Source organism: Cinclus cinclus, chromosome 7 (genome assembly GCF_963662255.1).
Source record: "Cinclus cinclus chromosome 7, bCinCin1.1, whole genome shotgun sequence".
In the NCBI taxonomy this organism is placed as follows: Eukaryota; Metazoa; Chordata; class Aves; order Passeriformes; family Cinclidae; genus Cinclus; species Cinclus cinclus.
In genome coordinates, this window is record NC_085052.1 from 19,397,034 (window position 1) to 19,422,315 (window position 25,282).

A 25,282-nucleotide genomic window follows, 5' to 3' on the forward strand; every position below is an offset into this window, starting at 1 on the left:
CTCCCTCCCTCCCACAAGGGACTTTCTGGTTCCCATCCTTCCTGCCGGGATGCTGCCGAGTAGCCAAGCTCCTACTGTGGCCTCAGAGTGGCATCTAGCGCTCGACTGTCGCAGTGCTGTTCTCTCGCTGCTCCCCCAGCTGCTGCCCAGCACCGGGGGCACGGATCTGTCTGCGACAGCTCGCCAAGCCGCTGGGCTGCCCCAGACGAAATGATGTGTGCGGTGATGTGATGGCTCAGCTGATGCCACGGGAAGCAACCAAACAGCACAGTAAAATCAGAAAGGCAGTAAACTTACCCTTCTTGTTATCCACACTGCGCTGTATGAAGCGGGTAATTTCTATACAGGCCAACTAGAATGTGGCGAGTTCTATTTAACGGCGTTTGCTCTCCACTGCACACTTGGTACAGTGGTTTTAAAATACCAACCTATGGAAACCTACTTGTAATTACTAAGCCTTTCTTCAAAGGCTATGCCTGCTCTCAGGTACTGACTGCACTGTTTGCCCATTGCTGCTCACAACAAATTTGTCTTCTAACCATTGTTTTTCAAATTCATTTTTCTTCTTCTTTTATGTGTCAGTCAAAACTAAAATGCAGAACTCTCCAACAGCAGGACATCAAAAGAAGACAAGGAACTGAATGCACTTCCAGGGTATATTTTCCATATACCAGAAATAACAGCTATCTGAATTTTTAAAACCACAAATTACCTGGAACTCTTGAGGGAACTCCTGAAGGCAGCATCTTATTTTTTATTATCATTATTATTGTTGTTATTATTTTTATTATTTTTACTACATGACCTACTCAAGTATAATTTTATGGTGTATAATTTAATCAGAATGCTCTGCAGGCAGGTACATTACCCCAGCTGAATATGTTTCCTTTTATCAGTTTGCCTGAGATGAAGTAGCTGGCTATGTTAAAGAAAAGCTAGATAACTGTATAAGAAGTGTGTAGGTTTTTCATATGCTTTTCAGTAGCAGATCTCTAAGTGCTTTAAGAAAAAGGTCACATGTTGCTTGCCTTACTTTGTCCATCTGTGAAATGAGGATAATACCCAAATACAGAGGGAGGTGAAGATCAAAGACCGTGTCCTGAGCTTTTTCCAGTACTGAAATAGTTAGATTTTTTTTCCCATTACATCTGAACAAAAGAAACACAACTGAATAAAAGAAATTAGAGATAGCAGTAAGACAGAGTGCTTAAATAGTGTTCTGATCCTCTCCATATTTTAGTTCTGCTAACTGCAAAAGTCAGGCATTTATTATGTAAATTCAGAGAAGTGTTCAAATATAGCTAGTTATGTAGCATAATTTTCCAGTCCTTAAAATTCCTCTAAATTAGGAAAAGCCTTCACACTTGAATTCTGGCTGAATTAGCTGCTACAAAAAAAAACAGAAGACAAAAATTACTTTCACATATGAATGCAACAGAAGAACAGACCCCGTCAATACTTTTGTTGATAATATGCATGACAAACTAACAAGCTTCCAATAAATTAAATTTCAAACAGTTTGGCCTTAACCTGGCAAACTGTCCAATATCTACTTTGGTACATAGCTGAGAAGTATTATGAGTGAGAAAGTTCTTCTTGGCAGCAGGACCTGCATTTACAGGCAAAATGCAAGAAATCACAGCGGTATTGATGCTGCAGATTTCAAAACAACACAACATCCTTTGGTAGCAGACTGTTGATCAAGGCTAGAGATAAGCACTGAAAAAGGCAAAAAAAAGAAGTGAGCATTGTGAGGGCTGTACACAATGATTAAGACCCAGCCTACCACGGAATCCTAACTAGGAGCACCTACAAGAAGTAGGGAAGAGCTGCCCATCATAGAGCACACAGTGCTTCCAGATCTGCACCAGGACAGCATGTCCAAATACTTGGTAGCCTAAAAGCTCCTCCCAGCCGTGAGACCATCTGACACTGTCAGCTGGAAAGTTATTTGCTATAATACCACCAACTTTAGAGTTACATCACCATCCTATATAAGAGCATCAAAAGCCTTTTGCAGATGAAAAGCCTTTTCAGTGCTACTCAGTATCATTTTCTTACTGGTCATTTAGAGTTGACCAAATTGGAGCAGGTCCAGACATCCCAGCCTGTTACAGACTACCTTTGCTCCATGTATTATAATCAGAGACAGAAAAAAAAAAAACCTTTCTTCACTGATTATTTTATTTTTTCACATCCTCAAAAATGCCCATGAGTGGCACCCTTATAACTGGATGAGTCAGTGAACACAAATTCCTGATTTCTTTTCCTAGCTCTGTCACAGGTTCATATTGAGACTTTTTGGAAATACCTGTCATCACTCTGTGCTCCAGCCTCCAGTATATGAAACTGTAAGACAAACACAAAGCACAATGAGTTCTTTGACAGAAAGATGACAAATTATTCATTTACTTATTATTCACATACTTTGCTGTTTATTTTTAGCCAAATTGCTCATTTCACTGTCATAAATAAAAAAGAATTCTTCATACTTGTGAACATTAGAAAGCTAACTAAGTCATGGGAATTAAACATTCATTTGTCACACACAACCACAGAATTGTCTTTTATTTGACTACAAGACCTTTGTAACCATGACAAGATGTACATAAGAGGAGGCAAAGAGTCACAAAACAAACAAGGAATACTCAAGTAGAACTCCATATCACCAAGAAAGGGTAAAGACAAATGGGCTTTAATAAACCTAATTGCAACCTAGAGATGCAGATTACTCTATCTGTCAGACTCTGCAATTGCAACACGAGTTTTCCCAGAACTAACCGAAGGAAACATCTTTTGGAATGCCAAAATGAGCACGTTGGTGACCAGCCGAGCCGGCAGGACGCTCGGGAATGCAGCAGCGGCGCTCCAAGAGGAATGCCCGGCGATGCACAGCGCGCCCGGCAGAGGGCGCCCGGCCCCGGCCCGTCTCGTCCCGAACTCCCGGGAAACCGCGGCTGGAAAACTGGAACCTCCTCCGGCTGCAGCGGGAAACGTGCGAGCTCCTAAAGGGATGTTCAGAAGATGTTTAAATTTTGGGGGGGGAGGGGGGAAAACCCACTCTTCTCAAAATACCCTTTCTCTATATCACAAAAATGGGGGTCTGTAGAGGACTGAAGATAAATCACAATTAAAATGCAGTTTGGCTTAGTAAAAGTAAAAGCACTGGACAAAACTTAAAAATGTGTATTGATATTCTAGGGTTGGCAATAGGAAAGTAGTCTCAAGGACACATATGAACATGTGACAAGATTAACTAAAAACAATGGGAAATAAAGCCTAAATATCAAGAATTACATCCCAGTAAAGTTTGCCGTGTTTCAGATTAAGCCACATCACCACAGCCTTTCAAAGCTAGAGTATACAAAAACAGCATAATACCCATTGTAGGGAACACTGAGTCTGCACTAAGCAAGGGACAAAACCAGGTGGAAGGAGTACTTTTTCGTTCTCTGATTTTAAGTAAAATATAAAGAGAAGCACGTGTAAAAGTAAAATTTCTCACATACAAGAATCATACACACGTTAAAATGGCAAACTCATTTCGGGTGGCATCCCTGACCATAGAGGGGAGCTGATCTTTAAGGTCCCTCTAACCCAAACTATTCTGTGATTTCAAGTACATTATACCACAAGGAGTTAATAAAAGTCTGGAGAAGGAACAATTTTCCTCTGGCTTGATTCAACACACTTGCATTATTCATCACATTTGTGAAGGAATATGAACCCAAATATCAAATAATTAGGTGGTGTGTTAACCTTTCTGGTCTGCAACAGCCTGTGACTGACGAGTAGAAGGGTTCTCCAAGAACAATTTCCTGTGCTGTTGTTTCTTTCTGCCTGGACTCTCAATGAAGGGTGTATTTTGTGTGTTTGTGTAGGGAATCCCTGTGGAGGTTTTGTTGAGCTTTAGGTCAGACCTCTCTGAATTTAACTTAAAACTGGGGAGTTATTAGATGCCGTATGTTTTTCTGGTATCTATCACCAGTACTACAAGACTAGTCCTCTTCCACTACTCTAATTTTAAAAATCCCACTTTCTTACATCAGTTTGTTTTAGAGTGAGGTGGAAATGTGAAATATCAAATTGAAACAAAGTACACTAAAAGAAGCCAATACTTCCTAGTAGTGTGTACTAAAAGGTACACAAACAAGAAGTTTAAATAATTATAGAATTTCAGCTGTATCATAACTTAGACTTTCTCTGCTTCAATGTACAGTGTGGTTTTCTCCTCCCATCATCGTCCCAGCTGATGGTTACCTTTTAAGTCTTGCTAGTAGAAAAAAAAAAAAGCAACAAACAGAGGTCCAGTCTGTTGTTGTTCTGAAATTTGTGATACAAAAATCAAAGGATTTGTAAGAATTTAAAAATTGCCTGAACTGACAGTATCTGAGAATTCTCAAGGGGCCTCAAGGTTTCCAAGCAAGCCAAGGAAACTACAAAGCAGACTTAGACTAAACAAATCCTTGCATTCTGCTGATGAATAGGATGCCATGAACTACCTGGAAAAAGCCAGTAACATAAAGTAGTTTAGGAATGTCTGTTCTAATTAGTTAAGAATTGATGAGGGAAGTTAGGTCAAACAAGGCAACTTCAATTGTTTGCCATAGCTTTAAAAATTGTTAATTTCTAGGGGCATGTCCTAGTTCAGGGCAAACTTGTGAGGAAACTTCTGGATGGGATCCCTCTAGGAAGCAAATCCTTGGAGCAAAGTGGGGAAACTGTTTATTTAACAAGCAAAGTTCTTACAAACATGAAAAAAACAAATAATATTAAACAGTGGAATCTCTTGTTGTTCTGAAGAGATGGCAAATTCAGAGACAGAGTTCTTTTTGTGGGATTTAGCTCAGCTCACTCAGTCTTCATCAGTCCCTCCTGCAATGGAAAATGCCATGTCCTCGTGTGGCCTGGTGCGCCACAGGCATGAGCTCCTGGTGTTCTTCTGGGTCTTTGGTCCAAAGCAGGGTTGATCAGTTCCCAGAAAAAGAAAAGTCCACAGACCAGGGAATTTCTCTGCCTCAGCTAGCTGAAAAAAAAAAAAATGAACTTAAAGCAAAGAGATCTCTCTCTCTGTGCTGCAGACAACACAGTCCGTGAGAAAGAATACAGGGGACAAAGTGCAGTTTCTGAAAACACACTGAACGCTTCTTCTCCCGCCCCCTACCCCGCTCTTGGACCAAGTTTTAAAGGTACAAAACTTATTTCTGGGCTAAACAGATGAATGGGTATATAATTTAGCATCATAAAGTCACCCCAGGACAGGGCTTCACATGTGCTACTTAATTTTCTTCAAAAATTCCCCTTCCACTTCATTGTGATGAAGCCTGTACAAGAAGCAGCTGCATTCTCAGGATGTTCTTTACACAGTGGGTCACAATCTGAAACCTAAGAATAGCAGGCTTGGTGGAGGAAGTCAAACTGTTTACCAAACTAAGGTAAAAACACAGATCAAAGGAAAGATAATGCAGCATAGTTGATTAGCTCTGGTTAATGTACGGGTAAGTGCAGCTAAAAACAGTGAAAAGCAGAAGAAATGAAAGGCAATTGATACTCCTACAATGAGTATAGTGCCAATGGTATGTACATTTCAAGAGAAATAAACAATGGAAACAGACTCTGCTCTTAGTAACGCTGGAGTGAGTGTGATGTTCCCTACACAGCTGGCATTACTCTGGACTTTTTTTTTTCCTCTGTATTGCCAAAGGCAGAATCAGGCTCATTCGCTTGGTATTTAGTAACACATGACTGAGGAGCATGAGTCGGAAAACAACTATGCCTTGCTGCTTTAGGATTTTCTGAAGAAGCGTCTGGCATAAGAGAGCTAGTTCTCTAAAGGTGCTCCAGGAAGCACTGCGTTGTCAGACCGGGCAAAACAATGAGCAGCTCACCTGAGCGGGGACGGGGGAGTGCAGCTAGCGAGCAGGGAAAGAGCTGTGCTCCTGTCCCCATCCCGCCCTGCTCCTGTCCCCATCCCGCCCTGCTCCTGTACCCCATCCCTATCCGCTCCTGCTCCCATCCAGCTCCCCTGCCTTCTCAGGTTGGTGTGCGGTCACATGTTGGAGTCGGTGATCTCACACGTCTTTTCCAACCCAATTCTGTGATTCCTGAACGGCCTGACCTACCCTAGACACACAGCGACCCTCCGGAGCGGCAGAAGGAATGATTTTAGAGCAGCTCGTCGAGCCGAGATGTAGCGGGATGGCTCGGGAGCATCCCGCGGCAGAGCTTTGGCTGACCGAAGAGCTGGGCAGCCTAGCCCAAGCACTTGAAAGCGCGCTCCTTTCAGCAGGGAACGCGTCTCCGACCCTTGGCAGGGTGGAGAGCTGCTGGGAGCCTTTCCCGGGGTGACTCCGCCAAGCGTCTCCACGCCCGCAGTCCCCCAAAGGCGCTCCCGCCCGGCCCGGCCTCACGCCCTCCCGGCCGCTGCCCACAGGAAAGATGGCGGCGCGGGGAGCGGGAGCGTGCAGCCGCCCTGCCCTGCCCTACTCTGCTTCTGCTCTGTCGTGCCCTACTCTACCCTGCCCTGCCGTGTCCTGCTGTGCTCTGTCCTGTCCTGCCCTGTCCTGCTGTGCTCTGTCCTGCCCTGCTCCGCCGTGTCCTGCTCTGCCGGGCCGGGCCGGGCCGGGCCGCGCCGCGCGTGCCTGGTCGGCGGGCAGGCCCACGTGACGCGTTCAAGCGCGCCGCGCGGGCCCCGCGCGGAGGGAGGACGGCGCGGCGGGGGCGCGCGGGTGATCAGGTGACCGCTAACCCCCGGCGGCGGCGGCGCGCGCCCGCTACCGCCCCGCCCGCGGGGACACGGGACACGGGACACGGGAGTGGGGCTCTCCTCCGGGGTCCGCAGCGCGGGGGGCGGGGGACGGGCCAGGGGGCCGGGCAGGGTAAGGCGCAGCCTCTGCGGTGCGGGGACCGACGCACGGTGCGGGCGGCACGGAGGGGGGGGACCCGGCCCGTGTGCCGCGTGTGTCGGGCGCTCTGCGGCCTCGCTCTCAAGTCCCGGCGAGGGAGTCCTGGCCCGCCGGTGGCGGGGAGCGGCACGAGCGCAGTGAAAGCCGCCAGCCCGTGCTGGGGCTCCGGCCGTGGCGACCTGCACGGCAGCAACACCGGTGCTCGCCCTCCGGTCTGTCTCCTTAAAGCCTCGAGAGACAACTTCTGCTTGGCCTTGGCGATGAGGCCACCAGTGCTTTTGGAATACGTTGGTGATGTGCAGGGACCACTGCTGGCCTTGCTACGTGAACTGTAGATGTTGAAAAACATCACAACATCGCAGTGAATTTGAAGACTGACAGGTATACAGTTCTCACAGCCACATTACTCTTTCACGAAGTACATTTTATTCCAAAGAATAAAGCTGTACCGTCTGTGTTTAGGAAAATGGTCACAAGTGACATAAAGCATAAAGACACCAGTATACAGAATGATTCTTTTGTGCTCCTGCTTCAGCTAATTCAGCTTTCCTTTCCCATAAAGGTTCCCTCATTCATGGCTCAGGCCTGGCAGTCATAGGATGGACTGGTGACTCCTCTGCAGGCACTGAAGTGATTTCATAAACACTGGCCGTAAGCCGAAGACCTCACACAGGTGACGCGTCTGCTCCGGTAAGGGCCCTGTGTCAGCAGAGTATCCAAGTGCAGCTATCACTGTAGTTACTGGGACTAAGCTATAAACAAAAGTCTTCTATTAATTTTAGAGCATTCAGTGGTTAATTGTGTTAACACATACAGTGACCTCAGCCCACTTTCCCATAGCAGCCAGACTGTGAAAGCCCTTTCAGGGACTTCTTCAGCAAGATAAACAAAAGATAGAAGCACTGAAGTTGTCTGTGAAGTGTCATTTAGCCTGGAAGGCTTTCTTTTAAGCCAGCAAAGTTTGAGTTAAATAGTTCAGTGGAGTATAGCCACAGATTGTTCTCTGTCTTGTACATGTCTTTTGAGAAGTTTCTTCTGAGCCTGTATGTCACAGGCTGCACTGAGAGGGCCTTATATCCCAGAGAAATGCACTTCCCCAAGCACAGACACACCAAGCAGCATAAGACATGCTCTGTGGTTTTTCAGAAAAAAAAAATTAAGAGAGCTCAGTGAACCATCCCTATCCCATTACTCACTCACATAAAAATAATCACTGACACTTGAGCTAAATGAACCTTCTCAGATCAGATTTACCTAAACTTGCTCTAACCTGTTCTGAGAAATATCCAAGGATACAACACCCACCTCCTTCTGCCTGCGGAAACCTCTAATCATCAGTAGGCAAATTTATGATCTCATAAAAGTTGATACACATCCAAATGGCAATTCTTTAGTTCAGAAACATTCTTTTAAATTGCTCAAGTCTACCTTGTTAGTAAAAAAATCCAAGGCTCACAGTCATTCCTATTCCGTCACATTGACCATTGAGAATGATTACTGAAGCTGGAGTTGAAGAAGCCTTCCAAAACAATCTAGCTGTATGCAAGCAGTTCAGATTCTCACCTTTTTTTTTTTTTGAGAAGGACAGATTCATACCAACTTTTCTTCAATGTAACATAACTAGCTATTTCATACACCACAAGAACAATGGTAATTTTAGAGGGATGATATTTCTGCATTTGTTCTACCAAAAAAAAAAAAACCACCAAACCAACAAAATAAATTTGATATTAACATGTTGGGAAGAAGAATACAAGGGGATGGCGATTGCTGAGATTGCTAAGTTCTCAGCACTGACAGTAGGGTGGGAAACCCTGTTGAGATGTTGGCCAAAGCATCTAATACAGAAAATGAATAATTTTCACATTTTCAATTTGAGAACTGATACCACTTTTGTCTGCCTGAGGTGAGGAAATATGTATGCCATGTGATGTTACATGGTTCAAATAAGCACTCATGATATTTCCAACTAAGCCTGTCTTAATGAGCAGTGCTTCACTGCTCACTCTTTGATAAAAAACCCCAGTGTTTAAAGACTGGAGTTTGTCAGAAAAGTGACAGGGATTTCCAGGAGCTGAAGGTCTAATGTTCTGACAATGCAAAACTGTGAGGGTGTAGCTGTAAGCAGAGCAGTAGGAGTATCATTTCATCATATGCTTTTTAAAAATTGATTCTGTTCAACAGAACCCACATTGCAACAAGAAATGCAGGACTTTCACAGACATATTTGAATCAGTGACAACTAGGGAAGTGATCATAAAACCCACACTGCAATTATGACTGGAAGTTTAGAAGTGTGGTAACATCTTTTCAGAAAAACTGAGCTCGCAGGATAGTGATTTCTCCCACCTTTGGGTTATAGATAATTTTGTGCATTGTAAATCACTCCCACACAAAACTGAGCACATAGTATAAGCTCTTCTAGTGAATCTCCCCCTTAATTCTTGCAGGTCATCACTAGAAGAAGTGTAGCATTTGAAGGTATAATGTATAAGGTGTTTTAATGTCCTGAGTTATGTAATTTTAAACATGGCTGAGTGTCATGGTTTAGTTTTGTTTATATCCTGTTAGCTCTGGAAGATTCATCTAGGGAAATGCCAAACCTTTCTGATTCCCATTGGACACCAGAATAATCTATTAGCAAGTTATATGACTGTTCCATGAGTTCTGTGTCAAACAGGCCTGGTCAGGTCCTATTATGGTTGAAATGAGAGAGCTGCCCTGATGGGAGCATGATGACCCTTGGAACCTCTCTGGCCAATGACTGTATCAGTTTCTCTGAATGCAAGGTTGGTTTCCTTCCTGGGAAGAACTTGGTGCTTATAGCAGGAATTTGTCCACCCAGCAGCTCTGTAGATCCCAAGGGGAAATAATGGTTAAGAAACAGCTTTTTTTTTCCACCCTGTTCAGTCCAGGCTCAGTACTGATAACCAAAGCAGGGCTGTGGGCAGCCGCCTTCTGCCACTGTAGGATCTCTGTGATTCTTAGAACTCCCCTGAGTTTTGGGTTATCAAGTGTCCCTTGTTGCAGCTGCATCAACTGTAGAATGGCTCATTTACCAAGCACAACAACAGGCTCCTGTTTGGGCAGGATTCCACTGGCAGTTCATGCCTGATCTGGAGACCTTTGATATTTTGGCTGGCAGGCTACTTGTCTGTGCCCTGCTTGGTATTTCCCTGCAAAGTATGCTCTAGGATGTCCTTTCTTTAGGAGACATTACCCTTCCTCCCACTCATTGCTGAGTCCAAGCATCACTGAATATGCTCTTAGCTGGAAGGTCCACCCCTTTCTGCAGTGAGTGTACAAACCCAGTCCCCGTTTCTTTCTCACTGGACAGCAGAGTCTTCCAGCTCAGAAGGTGTCCCTGGTCCTGCAGCTGGACACATCTGCATTTCCAGCTTTGCTTCCCAGAGGGGACTTCTTAAATGTACGGTACAGCTGCATCAAGACAGTCAAGAGGGGCCCAAGATATTTGGGTCCTTTTTTCAGTGGATCGTCATATGGCAGCCTTTTATGGATATCTTTGCCCACTGTTACCTGGAGATGACAAGACGCTGGAGGAGTTTTTGACTTGTTCTCATAGGAAGATCACACTTACCTATGCATTTCGATCTTGCTATTTTGATTTTATTAAAATTACATGGAGTTTTCTTTTTCCCTTTTTTTTTTTTAAGAAAAAGGTTTAGAGAGACATGGAGCTTGAAAGAATCATTCAAGACACACTGACGCGCTTCATCCAGTCCCACATCCCTGCAGCAGATCTCAGGTATGTTGAGATAGGCAGTTCCAGTACCATTGTTCCAGCTTGAACTCTGCATTGTCACTCTGTGCGGTATACTGAATTCTGTAGTTTTCCTGTACTTTGTGTTGCTCTCCTTTAAGTCAGATCCAGGATGTAGGTAATTTTCAGTGATGGGAATGCTGGAACAACTATAGTTTAGCATTACAATCCGACAATGTCATTTCTTTGATGACCAAGATGATTAATTTCCTGTCCAGTAATACCCATTAGGATATGGGATTGCCTTCATTCCACGGTGCTCCCAAACGGCTTTCTGAGCAGGATAATCTGTGTCAGGCCTCTCCCTGTTCTGAACTCTGCCTGCATGGAGAGATGCAGCCACCTTGAGGATGGAACACAGCAGCTGGTTTTGCAGCTGGTGGCAGCAGTGATTCTTGCTCAGTGATACAAGCATGGAGAGCAGCAAGCAGCAAACACTGTATCCCATAGAATGTGTAAGGTAACAGAATATGATGACCTCACTTGAATTACTAGTCAAGGTCTTGAGCATTTGGAATATTTTGTTTAACTCAGCTGAAGCACCCACAGGAGCACAGCCTCTGGAACACATGCTGGGGCTTTCATTCAGTGCTGCCCAGGAAGCAAGACTATTATCTGCACTATTATCTATTATTGTGCACTATTTATCTGTCAATGCTTCCGTCTCAACTACTGACCACCTGCAACTTGGCTTTATGGGTGGTATCTCCTCATGGAATACAGTCACATAGGTCCTGCTGCTGCTGCATTAGATAGACACAAGATTAGGCAGAATAGGAATGGGAGAAAGGAAATGGGCCTGTTGACCCTGATGACTGTGTTCTCTTTGTCTCCAGTGGGATGGATGATGTTTTTTTCTCTTATATCACGGGTGTCCTGGAAGAGCTGGGCTCACCAGAGTCTTCTGAAGAGACTTTTGACATGGACACCTTTGTGGAAATGATGGAGGCATATATCCCTGGTTTTGCAGAAATTCACAGGTATGTGATTGTTACTGGTTTGTATGTGCATGCCATGCACTAGGGGCCTGGCCCCAAGCCCCTCAGTACTACAAATTCTTTTCTTATACACAGTTGAAAATGTATTAGTACCAAGCCTGAACCATCATAATGTCACTCTTTGCCTGAATACACAGATGCTAATCTTAATATAGTTTGCAAGTAGGTCCATGGCCATCTGAAATACCAGTTGATTTTACTGAGCTTCTCATCAAGCCTTGTCTTTCTGTTAAATGGTAACCAGGTAGGATAGACTAGTGCTTTTATTCCTTATGCTAATTATACAGCTTCTGTCTCTTGCAGTGGGGATGTTTGTGAAATGATGTTCTCCCTCTCAGAAAGGCTTGGTGAAGCTCGCAGCAAAGGTGAGTTACACAAACAGTTTAAGCACGGGAAGATCTGTACATGTTTTTAGTCTTAGTATTTGGAGTTGAACAGTGTCAGAGAATAAAATAAAAACTTGTTTGCCACAGTTAAGAACTCATAAGGCACCCCAAATTGATTGACAGGTCTGGGGGTTTTTTTTAACGTTCAGTCAGGCTTTTCATATCAATAGATGGGAGGTTGGAGTCATATGGAATACTGTCCAAGACATACTGGAGTGAAAAACACTTGATCAATTCTCCAAATACCTCTATTGAGATCAAAGCCAGAGTAATAAGAAAGAAATAGCCAATTCAGGGCTGCTTGTTGAAATTCTGCTGTAGGTTAATTCTGAAAGTGAAGACTTCTGCCTGCCTCTGATAGCCATCTGCCTAAGTGGCACTACCACTGGGCAGCCTTTATCAGGTGCATCATCAAATAGAGTATCCATCTGAAAACATGTATCACCTTTAACTTTGAGCATCCTCAAAGCTCACTTCCTTTCATCACTGAACCCTGGCACAGATGGAAAATCAGTGATGTGCTCTGACCTGCACTATGCAGGACTGCAGAAGACTACACTCTGACAATAGCCCTTTCTAACCTCAGCATTCACAGACCAGCTGGATTGCTGTATCAATTAACTACATGGGTACTTTCCACAAAAGAACAGACAGGTCGCAGTGCCTGGATATCAAACCATAACCAGTCTGAGTTTTGCTGGTCTAGCAACATCACTGCTGTCTTGCCAGAAGGCTACACAGTATAGAATAGACAGTCTTGTCTTATCTTACTTGCTGCTTTCTTGATCTTAACAAAATCTACTGCTCTGCTCCCCTGCATCCTACCCTTTGAGGATCCTGATGTAGCCAGAGTGTGGAAGGAAAGCACCATCCCAGTCTTAGGACAGAACAAAAGTGAAATGGTTCTCCTACAGTGAGAAAAAGAGCCTGTAAAAAAAAGAGGTGCATCAGAATAACCTGATGGATGTGCTGGCTTGCATGCAACTTGGGGACTACCACAGTGTATTCCCAAGTTTAAAATCAAAACTACGTTTTAGTTCAAAGATAGAGCAAACACCAGGGAATTCTTAGAAATGGAAGTATCCACAACCGAAGCACTAGTGGACTGAGAATTGAAAAGTAGAATTGAATTTGCAAGCAGCCCATGCCCTGTACAGCCTGGAAATGCAGAACTTGGGCACTCCAGCATGTGCTAGCACTGGCTTCCTGCAGATTAGTGGAAGCAGAGCTGCAGCTATCCCTGCTGAGGGCAGGAGAAACAGTAGTGCTTCCAAGTCTTGTCACTTAAGAAGAGATTTGCTTTGGCACACAATGCACTAGCAGTGTAATGCCAACAGAAAGCACAGAGCTCTAGCCTTAGTAGGACTGTTCCTCAGGAGATATCACTGTGTCTTTAAGAAAAACTTGGCCAAAAGGCTGTGGAAAGCAGGAGTGAAGCGCCCTCTGAAGACCTCACCAAGGGCCAGGAGCCTGGAGCTGGAGCCTGCAGCGGGGAAAGACTGTGCACTCTAACAGACGGAGCCGGGGCCCAGGTATGAGTACCTGCAGAGGAGCAGGAACACTGGGGACAGTCACACAGCACTAGGCTACCTGCCAGCACCACCTGAGGGCACTTTCCAGCTCTGGAAGGAACCACAGCATAGGCTGTGACACAGCATCACTTGTGTCCATGATCTCCATTGTACAGCCTGAGCAAGACTGTCAGAAAATTATGTGCTGACAGACTGTTAGCTAGTGCTCTGGCTCATCCTTTTCAGTGACTGGAAAGGGTAAGCTAGAGCAATGGCTGAGAGAGCCTGTTCCAGTGCCTTCAGAGATCCCACAGCAGCTACATGTACTGCAGCACCTTCCACGTCAACCCCACTTTCTTCCCCCACGCCCTGCTTGCTGTTTCTCCAGTACTTATCTATTCCTGCTTTGCAGTACAGTCATTCTGTGTCCACAGTATTCTAGCAAATGCTGCTATGGTGATTCCTTCTGATGTAGCAAAAGGTTAGTGTTCAGCAGGCAGGCCCTTTCCTCTCTAATGAAAGTATGTATAGTTTCACAAGGTGGGCAGGAGTCAGGCATTCGCACCACAGGGTGCAGAAAGTTCACTCCTAAGTATGGCCACACAGATGAATCAGGTTACAGGAGCCCTGCTTTAAAGCAAGTTGAAATACAGAGAGAGGAGATTAAAGGAGAGGGAGAGGAGTTGGTCTTTCCAAAGATACAGTCCCCTGTTAGCTTTAGGAATCAGATTTAGTAACAATGGTAAGGAGAGAGAGCTTTGAGTGAAGGGCAAGCTGGATTTCCTGACCATGAAATAACAGAGGCCCTTTTCAGTAGCCCACTCCTCACTGCATTCCCAACTTAACTCTGTCTCTTGCTCCAACTAGGAAGGTGTCAAGTCGAAGGATGGGGTGGAGCTGCTGCTGGAGATGTTCCCAGCCTGTACTGTGAGCCAGGCAGAGAAGGCTCTTGCCATGGCCTTGGGGAACTTGGAAGAGGCAGTACAATTAATTGTGGAGGAGAAGGTGGAAATTGGCCCAGCAGGTGCAAGTGTGAAGGTACTGTACTCTGACTGGGGTGGCAGTGGGCCAAGAAGCAAGGCAGAGCTCGGGGACGTGCAGGTGCCACAGCTCTCTGCTACAAGCAGAAATTTTGACAGAAGAAACTTTATGCACAATAAGCCAGGAAGATCATGCAGAGCAAGAGCCCCTCTCCCTCCCCTGCCTCTCTTAGTATAGGCTGTGCCCACAACCAAGCCAGGACCCCAGTGGGGCTGTGGCTGGCACCCCTTTTCCCCAGTGGCTGGAGTGCTCCACCAGCAGCTGGGTTCACTGAGCTAGCAGATAAGCTGTATGCCCCATTGTGCTATTCACACACCAACTTATCTCCTCCCAGGAACTGGCACGGCCCCGCAAAGCACCCAACCACGAGGAACTAAAACAGGTCATCCTACAGAAGTAAGTACCCAGCAGCAAAGAACCCCTTGCTTTACTCCAAATAAATGAAAAGGTAGCAGTTTGGGGAACAGCATGGTCTATAAAGAACTAGGGGTGGGTATTAGCTGAATACATCTAAGCACAAATACAATCATCAGACGGGAAGAAGAAAAAAAAAAACAAAAACCCTAACAAACCAAACACACACACAAAACCCCCAACAACCAATCAAACAGACAACCCACAAAACCTAAACAACAGAACAGGTTTGGTTTCTTTTAGAGCTCTGGCACAGAAACGTATTACCTGTACCAGCTGGGTCACAGCACTGGCTGCGTGCAAGGTTTCAGCCTTCTGTAGATGCAGTGTAAGTCACAGTGCTGTTAGCTGAGGTCCTGGTTAAAGGTTCAAGGCACAAACATCATGCAGCAGCTCAGGTAACAAACACATGGTGACCTGTAGAACTACAGTAACTCATTCATACTTTCATTCTTGGAGACAATCCAAACAAGGTTAAAGATACCTTCAAGAGACTGCATGTACAACAGCACTGGGAAGATTAAATCTCAATTGCTGAAGGTGTGAATTCAGTGCATTTAAAGAAACCTCTCTGAAGTCCTCCTATGGACTTCTTGTGAATGAAAGTAGCTTTAGATTAGTTTACCTCTGTTCATTTCTAAAAGCATTTAATTCTCAATGGGAGAACCCACACTGTGGTTTCATCGATCTGCTTTAAGATCCTATCTTTCATGAGTATCCTCATGCAGGCATGCAGCTTCCACATGTCTACCCTTCCACATCTTTTTCACTTTACATTCTCCCCAGGGAGAGGATAAACAGTTGATGGGCTAGGAAAGATAGTGCAAAGCAGAACAGCATCCAGGCAGCAGTAGTAATCCCTCTCCTTGCCCATTTCCTGTGCAGGCTCATTTCAGAGTCACAGGCAAGGGAATAAAAAAGCACCAGCTTCTTGTTATATTTCTGAGAACTTCACTTTAATGACATTTTGGCAACATCCTGTACTTTAAACATCACTCAAGCACAGGTACAGAAAGCAGAGCGCCATAGCTAAAGATATACAAGAGCAATTATACTAATTACTGAGGAAGAAATCATGGTCACCTGTGCTAAACCAGCACCAAAAATCTCAAGAGTAGCAACTCAGCAGAACAGCAAGCAAATGCTTGGACCCTGATGTTTCAGTTATATAGGAAATGAGGTGATGCTTTTATCAAGTTGCTTCCAGCACAGGCCTGTTTCACAGTCAAGTAGTAGGAGGAGTGTGAAAGCCTCTTTGCACCATCATTCAGGGCAAAAGCAGACAGATTGGTCCTGTAATCTCACCTGTGTCTCATTTGGCTGCCATCACTTGGTCTGGGAAGGAAGAAAGCTGCCCCAGTGGCAGAGCACACCAGACCTCAGTACCTGTCAGCTCTGCAGTGGCTATCAGCATTCCCATCCACCTGAGTTTTCTGTACCCTTCACATACAGCTAAGGATGCTACTCCAGGAGAATCCTGCTAGATTCTCACCAGAAGAATGACATACTTCTTGCCCATTTCATCCAGAGGTGAACATCAAGTTCTCCTAACTGCAGTCTAGGCAAGCAGAACACATTGCACAGCCATAAACCAGCCAGAGCAGAAGGGACATAGGTTGTGAGTAGCCCCAGGCAATGTATGTTAGTGTTCACTAAATGCTTCTTGTGTTTCAGATACATGATGGTGGATAGTGCAGATGATCAGAAAACACATCGGCCAGCGCCACCCAAAGAGGTAAGCAGGCCCAGCTCATCAGCTCAAGTTTGAATGTCCAAAGGTTTAAAATAAAACTAGGCTGCAAGTCCAAAAAAACAACAGGGCAGGCCAAAGGCAGGTCTGTTCATAGAACCTGTCAGTCAAAGAGGGAGGATTAGCTCAGCTGAGGTGCTGCAGGGAGCATCAGTTCTTATCTTTCCTGACTACCATGGCTCTTGCTCTCTCCCATCCTTCCCAGTTTTGGCCAAGATTCCCAACACAGACAATGGTAAAGCAGCCCACCCACTCACCTCCCATAGTGCAGCTCTGCTTCTGCTGGCCCCCTCCCTTTCTCTAGCAGTGTGGCTGTCCATCCACTTGGTGTTAATATCTTTCCTCTCCAGGCTCCCAAGAAGTTGATCCGCTATATTGATAACCAGGTGGTGAGTACAAAAGGAGAGAGGTACAAAGACATCAAGAAGCCTGAGAGTGAGGAGATGAAGAGAACTTACATCAGCCTCAAACCAGCCAGGAAGTACAAGTTCCACTAACAGCCAAGTCCTGCTCTTCAGCCTTCCACCTCACTGCCAGGCATGGCAAGATAGACGTGTGGTGCTAGGAATGAGACGACTCCACCTGCCACTAACTTGAACTGACCTGGAAGACAGGACACTGCTTTCAGCTTCCTCAGCTAACCTGGCTGAGGAGACTTCTCTCCTTGTATAGCTATCCCTCTGACCCCAGGGGCACACCTCAGTGGCTCTCCAGGACCTGGGCAATCTCTGCTATTCCTTGCATGGAACATCTTTAGATCTGAGGTGTGGCATGTGCTTTTGCAGCAACATTTTTAACGAGTCTTTGTGCACTGTTGCTTTGAGTGCCAGTATTAATAAAGATGATGTGAGTTGGTGTGTAGTTCAGACAGAGCATGCACATACTTTACAACACTGCCTCCAATCCTTCCCAGGGCCAAAGATGGGAGCAGGTCATCCTCTCTTCATCACGTTCTCAAGATTCAGATGCTGTTTGATTAACTGCCTAGTGGATAAAAGGGCTTAGGCTCCAGAACTAGATTCTCCCTGCCAACACAATCTGCAGCCCTCTCTCCACAAACTCCAGCTGATTGCAGAGTCAGTGCTCCTACTGTTTCTCACCCCTGTTGAAAGCCAAAGCTCCAGCCACACAACAGGGAGCAAAATACAGTAGCAGGCCTGGGCACTACTAAAATGTTAAGTCAGATGCTGGAAGAAACAAATTACAATGACCAGCTGTTTTCAGTGACAGCACTAGGTTTGGCATTTTTCTGTCAGTCAAACTGCCATTAGCAGCATGTTCCCCCTGAAAACAACTCTCACCTTGCTCCAGCCTAAACCAAGCATAATAGGCCTGGGCAGACACACAGCCTGCACTGGGGCCATGCTAGTCCTTTGGTGCCAGGCTAGCCAATGGCTGTGGGCTGGAGCTAGGCTCACTGCCCTCCTCCTAGAGGGGCCTGCCCTCTTCCAAGAGGAGGGCTGGTAGCTATTCTTTTTGCTCCAGCTGGTCTGGTTTGTTCCACAGCTCTGCTGGCATGCCCTGCATACCCACACCCGGGGATAGTCCCCATCACACACTCTCCTGCTTTCTGGACAGCTGCCACTTAAATATTTAAAATACAACAAGTAATAAATCCTATCTATTAGCTGGCCTGACCAAGGCCTGTTCAGCACCATGGTGTTCCTGCACATCACTCGCTCTTTCCACGCCACTGCAGAGGGAGTTACTTTCCCCAGAGGCACAAATGAAGTCCACTTATGAACACTCAGTGGCCGCTAAACAGCCCTAGAGGAAAGAATGAGCCCCACTCAGGCCAGCCTCACCAATGGGACTGACCTGTCCCTCTGCACGTCTCCACAGCAGCCAGTTCCCGCATCCTTCTGGGATCCCAGCATTGTGTCAGTCCCCCCCTCCCCAGCAGCAGCAGTTCTAGATCTGAAGGTTGATGAAAGGGGCGAAGCCAACCACATCCTGCAGCAGAACTAGAGCCCTCTGCAGCGGAGGCTCCACATCCAGCTCCACCCCACGGCTTCGGAGGATGCTCAAGCTAGACTCGGCCACGTTGTGGCAATGCTTGACCTTCAGCGAGCGCAACTTGGGACAGTACTCAGCCAGGACCCTGCCAAGAAAGAGAGCACATGCAAGTTGCAAGTCAGGACTCCTAAGTGCACCACTCGCGCTCCTCTCTACTCCCAGCAGCCCAGTACTCGTGACTGTGCCATACATGCACCATCCTTTGGGGACAGCACCATGGTGGTATGAGATAAAGTCAAGAGACATCTGGATCCCAGATCTACCCTCCATGACATGCTGGGAAATTTGCAGTCAATAGCATACAGTGCCTCCCCTGAAGGGCCTGCTAGTGGCTTCTCTCCTGGACTAAGCTCTCGTTGTTTTCAGCGTGAAGACATCTGACTTTCCTCTCTGGTTCTCTTCCTTTCCCCATCCCAGATACCTGCCATCCCCACCCTGGCTCTCCATGCTGCTCAGTACCTGATGGAGTCATTCTTGACTCGCAGACACCCTGTGAGGTCCAAGTGCTCCAGCTCTGGGCAGCACTTGGCAGTCTCCTCAACTGCCACGTCGCCCACATTGGCATTGACAGCCAGTGAGAGAGACTTGAGCCTGCTGCACTTCTGCACCAGGTAGCAGATGGCCTCGTCCTTCAGCTGGCGACAGGCCGTCAGGTCCACAGCCTCCAGTGCCTTGCAGTGGTCAGCCAGGCTGCGCAGGGACAGACTGTCCACCCACTCACAGTGAGCCAGGGAGAGCTGGCGCAGGTTGGGGCAGCTCAGCGAGATGGCCACGAGCGCATGGCGGCTGAGCTGGGCACAGCCCTTCAGTTGGATCTGGTGCAGGTGGTGGTTCTGCCCGATGACTGGGAGCAGTTCACGGTCCGTCAGCCAGTCGGAGCAGTTCTGGAGTGCCAGCTGCTGCAGAACTTCATTGTCCTTCAACAGGTTAACAAAAGCAGCTCGAGGGATGGAGGGTCCAATCTGTGTGGGGAACCCAGGAAGAATAAGGCATTCCCCCAGGGTTTCACATAAGCCTAGTCCTTACCAAATACTCTCTCCCCTCCTCTTTTCCTGTGACAATAGTGACCAAAGCCATCCCCTGTCCTCATCCCAGGGCAAACCCTACTATCAGACTCTGCTCACCTTATGCCAAGCTAGATGATACTCTGGTTTCTCCATCCCACATCATCACTCCTGCATTTATATACTCACAATGAGCTCCACACCTCTGCTCTCCAAAAATCTCTTTGCTAGACCACTCTGTGTCCTCACAGAATGGCAGCTACTCCAGTCTTTCCCAGTCCCAGGCAGTGGCTCCCACAAACACCAAAAACTTCCCCTGAAGACTAAGCACAGAGTTAACTCCCATCAGACCCAACCTACTGCACAACCTTCATGAGGACCTGCCACTCCAAAGCTTGTTTCTGCCAACCAGTGCCCCATAATAGCCAGGGTGGAGTTTCCAGGTTTACTCCTCCCAGGGCCTCTTACTCAAGGCACTGGCATTGCTAGGCCCTGAATCACTGCCTCTCCTCCCTAAGCCCATCTGTCCAGTTTGACACCTGAACCATTAACCCAAGCTCCTGAGCAGAAACTACCCTCCTTGCCAAGGGTTTCCTCTCCCCACATAGATGCTCCCCTGTTAGTTCCAGAGCAGTAGGGCATCTGTGTCCTCCCCCAGCCTCAGAGCCATCCAATACCTGGCTTGAGTCAAAGCAGCGCATGTTGGCCAGGTACAGCTGGATGAGAGACTGGAATGACTTGCTGACCCTCTGCAGGCTTAGGAGTTGTTGCAGTGGCAGATGACAGAGGATATGTGGAACCAAGATGTCTTCCCAGGGCAGGTCCAGGAGGCATCCCCTGGTCGGGGTCACACTCATCATCAGACACCAGAGAGCCAGGCTACTGCAGGAGCCAGGCAAGATTAGCTCACACCTACTGCCGGGTGCCTCTAGGAGGAACAACCAGAAAGAAAGACTCAGCGACGTTTCCCACAACCAGCCCACAGGGAACAGCCCCTTGGCTAGCCATCAGCAGGGCACGTGCCTGCCGCCTGCATCACCACCTCCCCAGCCGGGGATGTTCACTGCTCAGGCATCCGAGTCTACCTGCCCGTAGTGCCCTCCAGGAGAGCTTGGGTGGGGCTTTCCATCAGCTGCTGAAGGAGGCCCTGTCCCTCAGCGAAGCAGTAAGAAGCTGCTGCAGCGTTACCGCACCAGCCGCACAGTAGCTGTGCCCAGCATTCATGTCCGAGCATCACACTACCTGTCAGCCAGTCCTCCCATCCAGTGCCGGGCCAGTCGAGCACCCTGCAAGGGGGAGAGACCAGGCACTTGGTCCTTCCCGCGGGGAGAAACAAGGCTCCCGGCTCCCCCCAGGGAGTCTCCCTCCGAGAAGCGGACGCTCAGCATCTCTGCGAAGACGAAGCCTCGGGCCGCGAAGGGAGGGAGCAGAGGGGTCCCGGCAGCCCAGAGCCCCCCGAACGGCGGCTGGAGGTTACAGGGGGCCCCAGCAGAGCTCACACGTAGGGCGGGCCTCACCCGAGGCCATTGCCATTCCTGCCCCACCGCCGCAAAGGGCCTCGCTCGGCCCCAGAGCCGTCCCCGGGCTGCCCCGCCGTAGCAACGGGGCGGCCGCGAAAGCGACGCCGGGATGAGGACACCGCCCCGCTGCCCGCCGAAGTGCGCCATGGCGAGGAAGGAGCGCAGCGCAGCGCAACCCAGCCCTACCCTGTCCTGTTTTGCCCCGGCCCCCCGGTACCTGCGGCCCCGCCGCTCCCCCGGCCGCTCCATCCGGCGCCGCACCCGTCCTGGACACCGGCGGCCGCCCGTGACGCCACGGCGACGGACGGAAGTGCGTCACCTCGCCACCCCGCCTTCGGCCCCGCCCCGGCGGCGGAGGGCGCTACCGGGACCGGCCCAGAGGCACCGGGAGGCCCGGATCGCGGCGGGGAGTGCCGGGCGGGTCAGCGGGCCACGGTGCTCACAGGTCCCACTGGTGTCGCCGCCTCTCCCGCAGGTTGCTCCCAGCGGCGCGGCGCGCACACCGGCCCTGGCGCCCCAGCTCATGGGGCGCACCCGGTCCCCCGTGCACAACGCCCGCTCCAGTTCCTCAGTTATCCCAGGTCACCGGTGCGCACCAGGTCCCCAAGGCCCCAGTTCCCCGGCGCACTCCGGTGGCTACAGCCCCGCAGCTACCCTGGTTCCCCAGTGCACATCGCCTGTCCCAGTTCCTCAGTTATCCCGATTCCCCAGCGCACACGAGATCCCAGCGCACACCAGCTGCTCCAGTTCCCCATGGCCCCAGTTCGCCGGCGAACACCGGTTGCTCAGCCCCGCAGCTACCTAGGTTCTCGGGCACACACCGGCTGCCCCCGTTCCCGACGGCCCCGCTTCCCGGGCGCACACCGGCTGCCCCCGTTCCCGACGGCCCCGCTTCCCGGGTGCACACCGGCTGCCCCCGTTCCCGACGGCCCCGCTTCCCGGGTGCACACCGGCTGCCCCCGTTCCCGATGGCCCCGCTTCCCGGGTGCACACCGGCTGCCCCCGTTCCCGGTCCCAGCGCGCGCCCCTGACCCGGCGGACGGCCGCGCATGCGCAGCGCGGCGCCGCTGTCCGTTCAGCACCACGCGGAGCCGGGACCCGCTGCTGCCGGTGAGCGACGAACCCGTCAGACCCCCCCCAGCCACCTGCGCGGCTCCACGGCTCTCCCAGCGGGCTGTGCCGCCCTTGCCCGCCCGCAGAAGCGGACAGATCCCCGGGAAAAGCCAAATCCCTGGAGCTCACAATTCTCACAGCACCCACGACCTGCAGCCACTGGTCCCCGCTCCTCCGTCGGTACCGGGCTGTCCCCGCCCCGGGTCTGCCCGCGGCCCGCCGCTCCCAGCCACGCTGCCAACCGGCTCCTCGAGCTCCCTTTCCCCGCCGGTGCTCCACCTGCCTCTGCAGCCCCGGGGACAGGGCGGGGCCCTCTCCTTTGGCCGCAGCCCCCGAGGAGAAGCGGCCCGGGCCCTTGCCCGAGCAGTTGCCATAACGACCCCGTAGAAACGGACGCTGCTCCTTCCTCTCCGCTGTCGGTTTGCGGAGCGGGCACCGGCGGGCACCCGGTCCGCGTTGGTGTGGCACTCGCACACCGCAGCTCCGAGCCGGCACAGGGCGTGTGACTCCATCTCTGTCTCGGGTCCGAGACCCGCTGACTTCTGCAGCATCAAGCTGCTGGTTACTGCGGGCATAGGAACTATTAAAAAAAAAAAAAATCCGCTTGGCAAAAGAGCAGTGCCCACAGACAGTAAATAAATTCCAAATCCATGGTCCAATGTTTCCTGGAAAGCAGTGGCTTGTGCACCCTGCTCTGCTCATTTCCTCAACATGTAGAAGCTGGTTTGTGGAAAGGTCTTCTTTTCTCTGGGGGAAGCTACCCACCTTGCCTGCCCCAGGACATGTAGTGCCTGCTCCCCGAGGATTCCAGTGGCTCTCTGAGTTAGCACAGTGCATTTTTCATTTAAAGGAAAAGTGATGCAGGGTTTTAAATTTTCTGCTGGAGTTAAGAATGGCCCCTGGCCATGTACTGGGACAGCTCTTTCTTTCCCTGTGGTGGTAGCACTCTGTTCTTGACTTCCCACTGTGAAACAGAGAAGTGCCACCTGGCAGAGTCCCTATAATATAGAATCATTTGGCCTATGGGCAGGAGTGGTGGAAGCTGGACATGAGGGTGGTTAGGGGCACTAAGGTTTATAAGTGCCCCAAGGGCCTGAGAGCTGTTGGCCTGTGAGGGGTTTGGCTGGTTGGCTGGCTATAGTTATTGAGATGTATGTGCGAGGTATTAGGAATTACAGATACTTTCCAGCTGAGAAATGTTCATATTGTTATCTTTTTTTTTATCCATAGGTTGTTTGCAGATGCAGAAAGAGCATCAGAGACTGTTAGTGTGTTGTAGAGGTGTGTGCTGAGACACAGCTTTACTCCATCAGGATGTTCAGTGAACCCAGCAACCTAGGTCTACACCAAGGGCTTACCCAAACCAGTACTGGTTTTGTGTTCATGTCTGTCAAGTTTCCCTGTATGCAGAGCAGTTGCGAAATGGCTGTACAGCACTGCACTACAGGGCTTGGGGGAATGTTATCCAATGTAGCTTTGCAGTGAAGCTCAAAGAAGACAAGCTTGAAGAACCAGAGATTTGTTATGCTCTGTTCAATCAAGATTTGCAGCAAGCTTCTGCCTTTCTGTTGGAATATATTCTGCCAAAGTTCAGTCTGCATTTTTTCTTGAGAGGTGTCTCTAAGTCTCCTTTTTAAGCTTCAGTTGGATGCCCATTTTCAGTTGATCCATAATACCTCAAACAGGTCTGCCAAAATAGCTTTCTGAGTTGGACCTGGTGAATGCTGGGCTGTGACACCTGCAGCTCTTGCAGGACAGCTGGGGGAGTGTATTGCACAGGTACCTCAAACACCCAGGGGATGCTGTTCAGTTCTCTGGCACTCCTGTTATCCCAGTAGCCACTGATGTCCTAGGGGAGAAAGCACGGCTACTGCGTCAGGCCTTGAGCTGATCCATAGTAATGAGAGACCAAGCTGAGCCCCAGGGGAAGGAAGCAGATTAGCTCACAACAACTGCTGCAGCTTTCTTGTATATTCCTTGGAAACATATGGTGCTGGCAACTTGCAGAGGCAGGGCATGGCATCTTCACCCTCATGAACATCCCCTGAAGTCAACAGAGACTTCAGCCAGCTGCACTGCTGTGAGGTGGTGCTGATATACAGCTATACTTCTGAAGAGTCTTGAGAAGCAGTTTGGTCATCACCTCGCCCTTTAGGAAGTGGAGATGAGATTTAGGAAACTGGGCCCTGAAGGAGGGGAAGTTTCATAGTTAGAAGAGCTGACCTCACATGAGGAACCCATGGTTTGTTTTCTTTTTCTCCCCAGAGATGCTCCTGATTTGCTAGCTATAATAGGCAAGTCTCCCCCACTTATGCCTTTTGACTTTTCCCTTGCATTGAAAATTCAGTTATATCCATGTCAGAGGTGTATTCAGGCTGGGTTTCTGCAAGCCTGCTGGGGTTTCCAGAAGCGGTAGTGCTGTCCAAGGGTACAACTTACTTTTAGGATATCAATATGATGCCAAGCCAACATTATCCTGATGTTCTATCACCTCATATGATGGCTTGGTACCTTGCTGGCTAAACACCTTTAGCCTTGCAAAGACTTTGTGGCCATTTTCTTTACAGTTTTCTACTAATCTCAAGTGGGACAAGAAACTTGTCAATACCTTGTCTAGGGCACAAGTAACTCGGCAGTATTCACTCCTTTAACATGTTAGAGCTAGATGAATGCAGTACCAGAGTTCAGTAAAGCTTCTCAACACTGTTTTTTTTTTTGGATTCTCACCAGATTCTTTCAAAGGATCTGGCTCCATGTTTTCTCTGGCTGCTGGATAAGTCTGACAGCCTCCATCACTGTCAGGCTTGGGGTGGACCACAGCTGGACTTCTTGGTTGTATGGGA

General features: G+C 48.7%; 2 protein-coding genes across 5 annotated transcripts; one reads left to right on the top strand and one right to left on the bottom strand.

Moving 5' to 3' along the window:
* Nucleotides 1–4,280: 4,280 nt before the first annotated feature.
* Nucleotides 4,281–21,607, bottom strand: FBXL15 (F-box and leucine rich repeat protein 15). 3 transcript variants are annotated; one of them, XR_009933359.1, is made up of 5 exons: nt 21,544–21,607; nt 20,484–20,734; nt 19,262–19,764; nt 18,605–18,887; nt 4,281–5,026 (listed from the first exon to the last, which is right to left on the bottom strand). XR_009933359.1 is itself a non-coding variant. In XM_062496728.1 (4 exons), exons 2-4 carry the CDS (start codon nt 20,664–20,666, stop codon nt 18,698–18,700), a joined length of 876 nt encoding a protein of 291 aa, XP_062352712.1. In that variant the 5' UTR covers nt 20,667–20,734; nt 21,049–21,077; the 3' UTR covers nt 18,672–18,697. The 3 variants fall into 3 exon arrangements, 2 of the variants coding, with proteins under 2 accessions (XP_062352712.1, XP_062352713.1); XM_062496728.1 differs by lacking the exons at nt 4,281–5,026; nt 21,544–21,607 and adding an exon at nt 21,049–21,077 and having other exon boundaries at nt 18,672–18,887; XM_062496729.1 differs by lacking the exons at nt 4,281–5,026; nt 21,544–21,607 and adding an exon at nt 20,892–20,912 and having other exon boundaries at nt 18,672–18,887.
* On the top strand, nt 7,357–17,297 carry CUEDC2 (CUE domain containing 2). 2 transcript variants are annotated; one of them, XM_062496726.1, is made up of 8 exons: nt 7,357–10,671; nt 11,523–11,666; nt 11,988–12,049; nt 13,469–13,602; nt 14,449–14,656; nt 14,910–15,018; nt 16,711–16,771; nt 17,137–17,297. In XM_062496726.1, the coding sequence occupies exons 1-8, from the start codon at nt 10,598–10,600 to the stop codon at nt 17,281–17,283; spliced, it is 939 nt and encodes a 312-aa protein (XP_062352710.1). In that variant the 5' UTR covers nt 7,357–10,597; the 3' UTR covers nt 17,284–17,297. The 2 variants fall into 2 exon arrangements, with proteins under 2 accessions (XP_062352710.1, XP_062352711.1); XM_062496727.1 differs by having other exon boundaries at nt 14,449–14,619; nt 14,957–15,018.
* Nucleotides 21,608–25,282: the final 3,675 nt, after the last annotated feature.

What these genes read in the sequence shown, in the direction of transcription:
- FBXL15 (XM_062496728.1), bottom strand. Translation starts at nt 20,666, where the DNA reads ATGATGAGTGTGACCCCGACCAGGGGATGCCTCCTGGACCTGCCCTGG. An exon ending in GCTGCTTTGACTCAAGCCAG is followed by an intron (nt 19,765 to 20,483) that starts GTATTGGATGGC and finishes TTCCCCACACAG; the next exon opens with ATTGGACCCTCCATCCCTCG. An exon ending in GTCAAGAATGACTCCATCAG is followed by an intron (nt 18,888 to 19,261) that starts GTACTGAGCAGC and finishes CTTTCTTGGCAG; the next exon opens with GGTCCTGGCTGAGTACTGTC.
- CUEDC2 (XM_062496726.1), top strand. Translation starts at nt 10,598, where the DNA reads ATGGAGCTTGAAAGAATCATTCAAGACACACTGACGCGCTTCATCCAG. An exon ending in ATCCCTGCAGCAGATCTCAG is followed by an intron (nt 10,672 to 11,522) that starts GTATGTTGAGAT and finishes CTTTGTCTCCAG; the next exon opens with TGGGATGGATGATGTTTTTT. An exon ending in GGTTTTGCAGAAATTCACAG is followed by an intron (nt 11,667 to 11,987) that starts GTATGTGATTGT and finishes TGTCTCTTGCAG; the next exon opens with TGGGGATGTTTGTGAAATGA.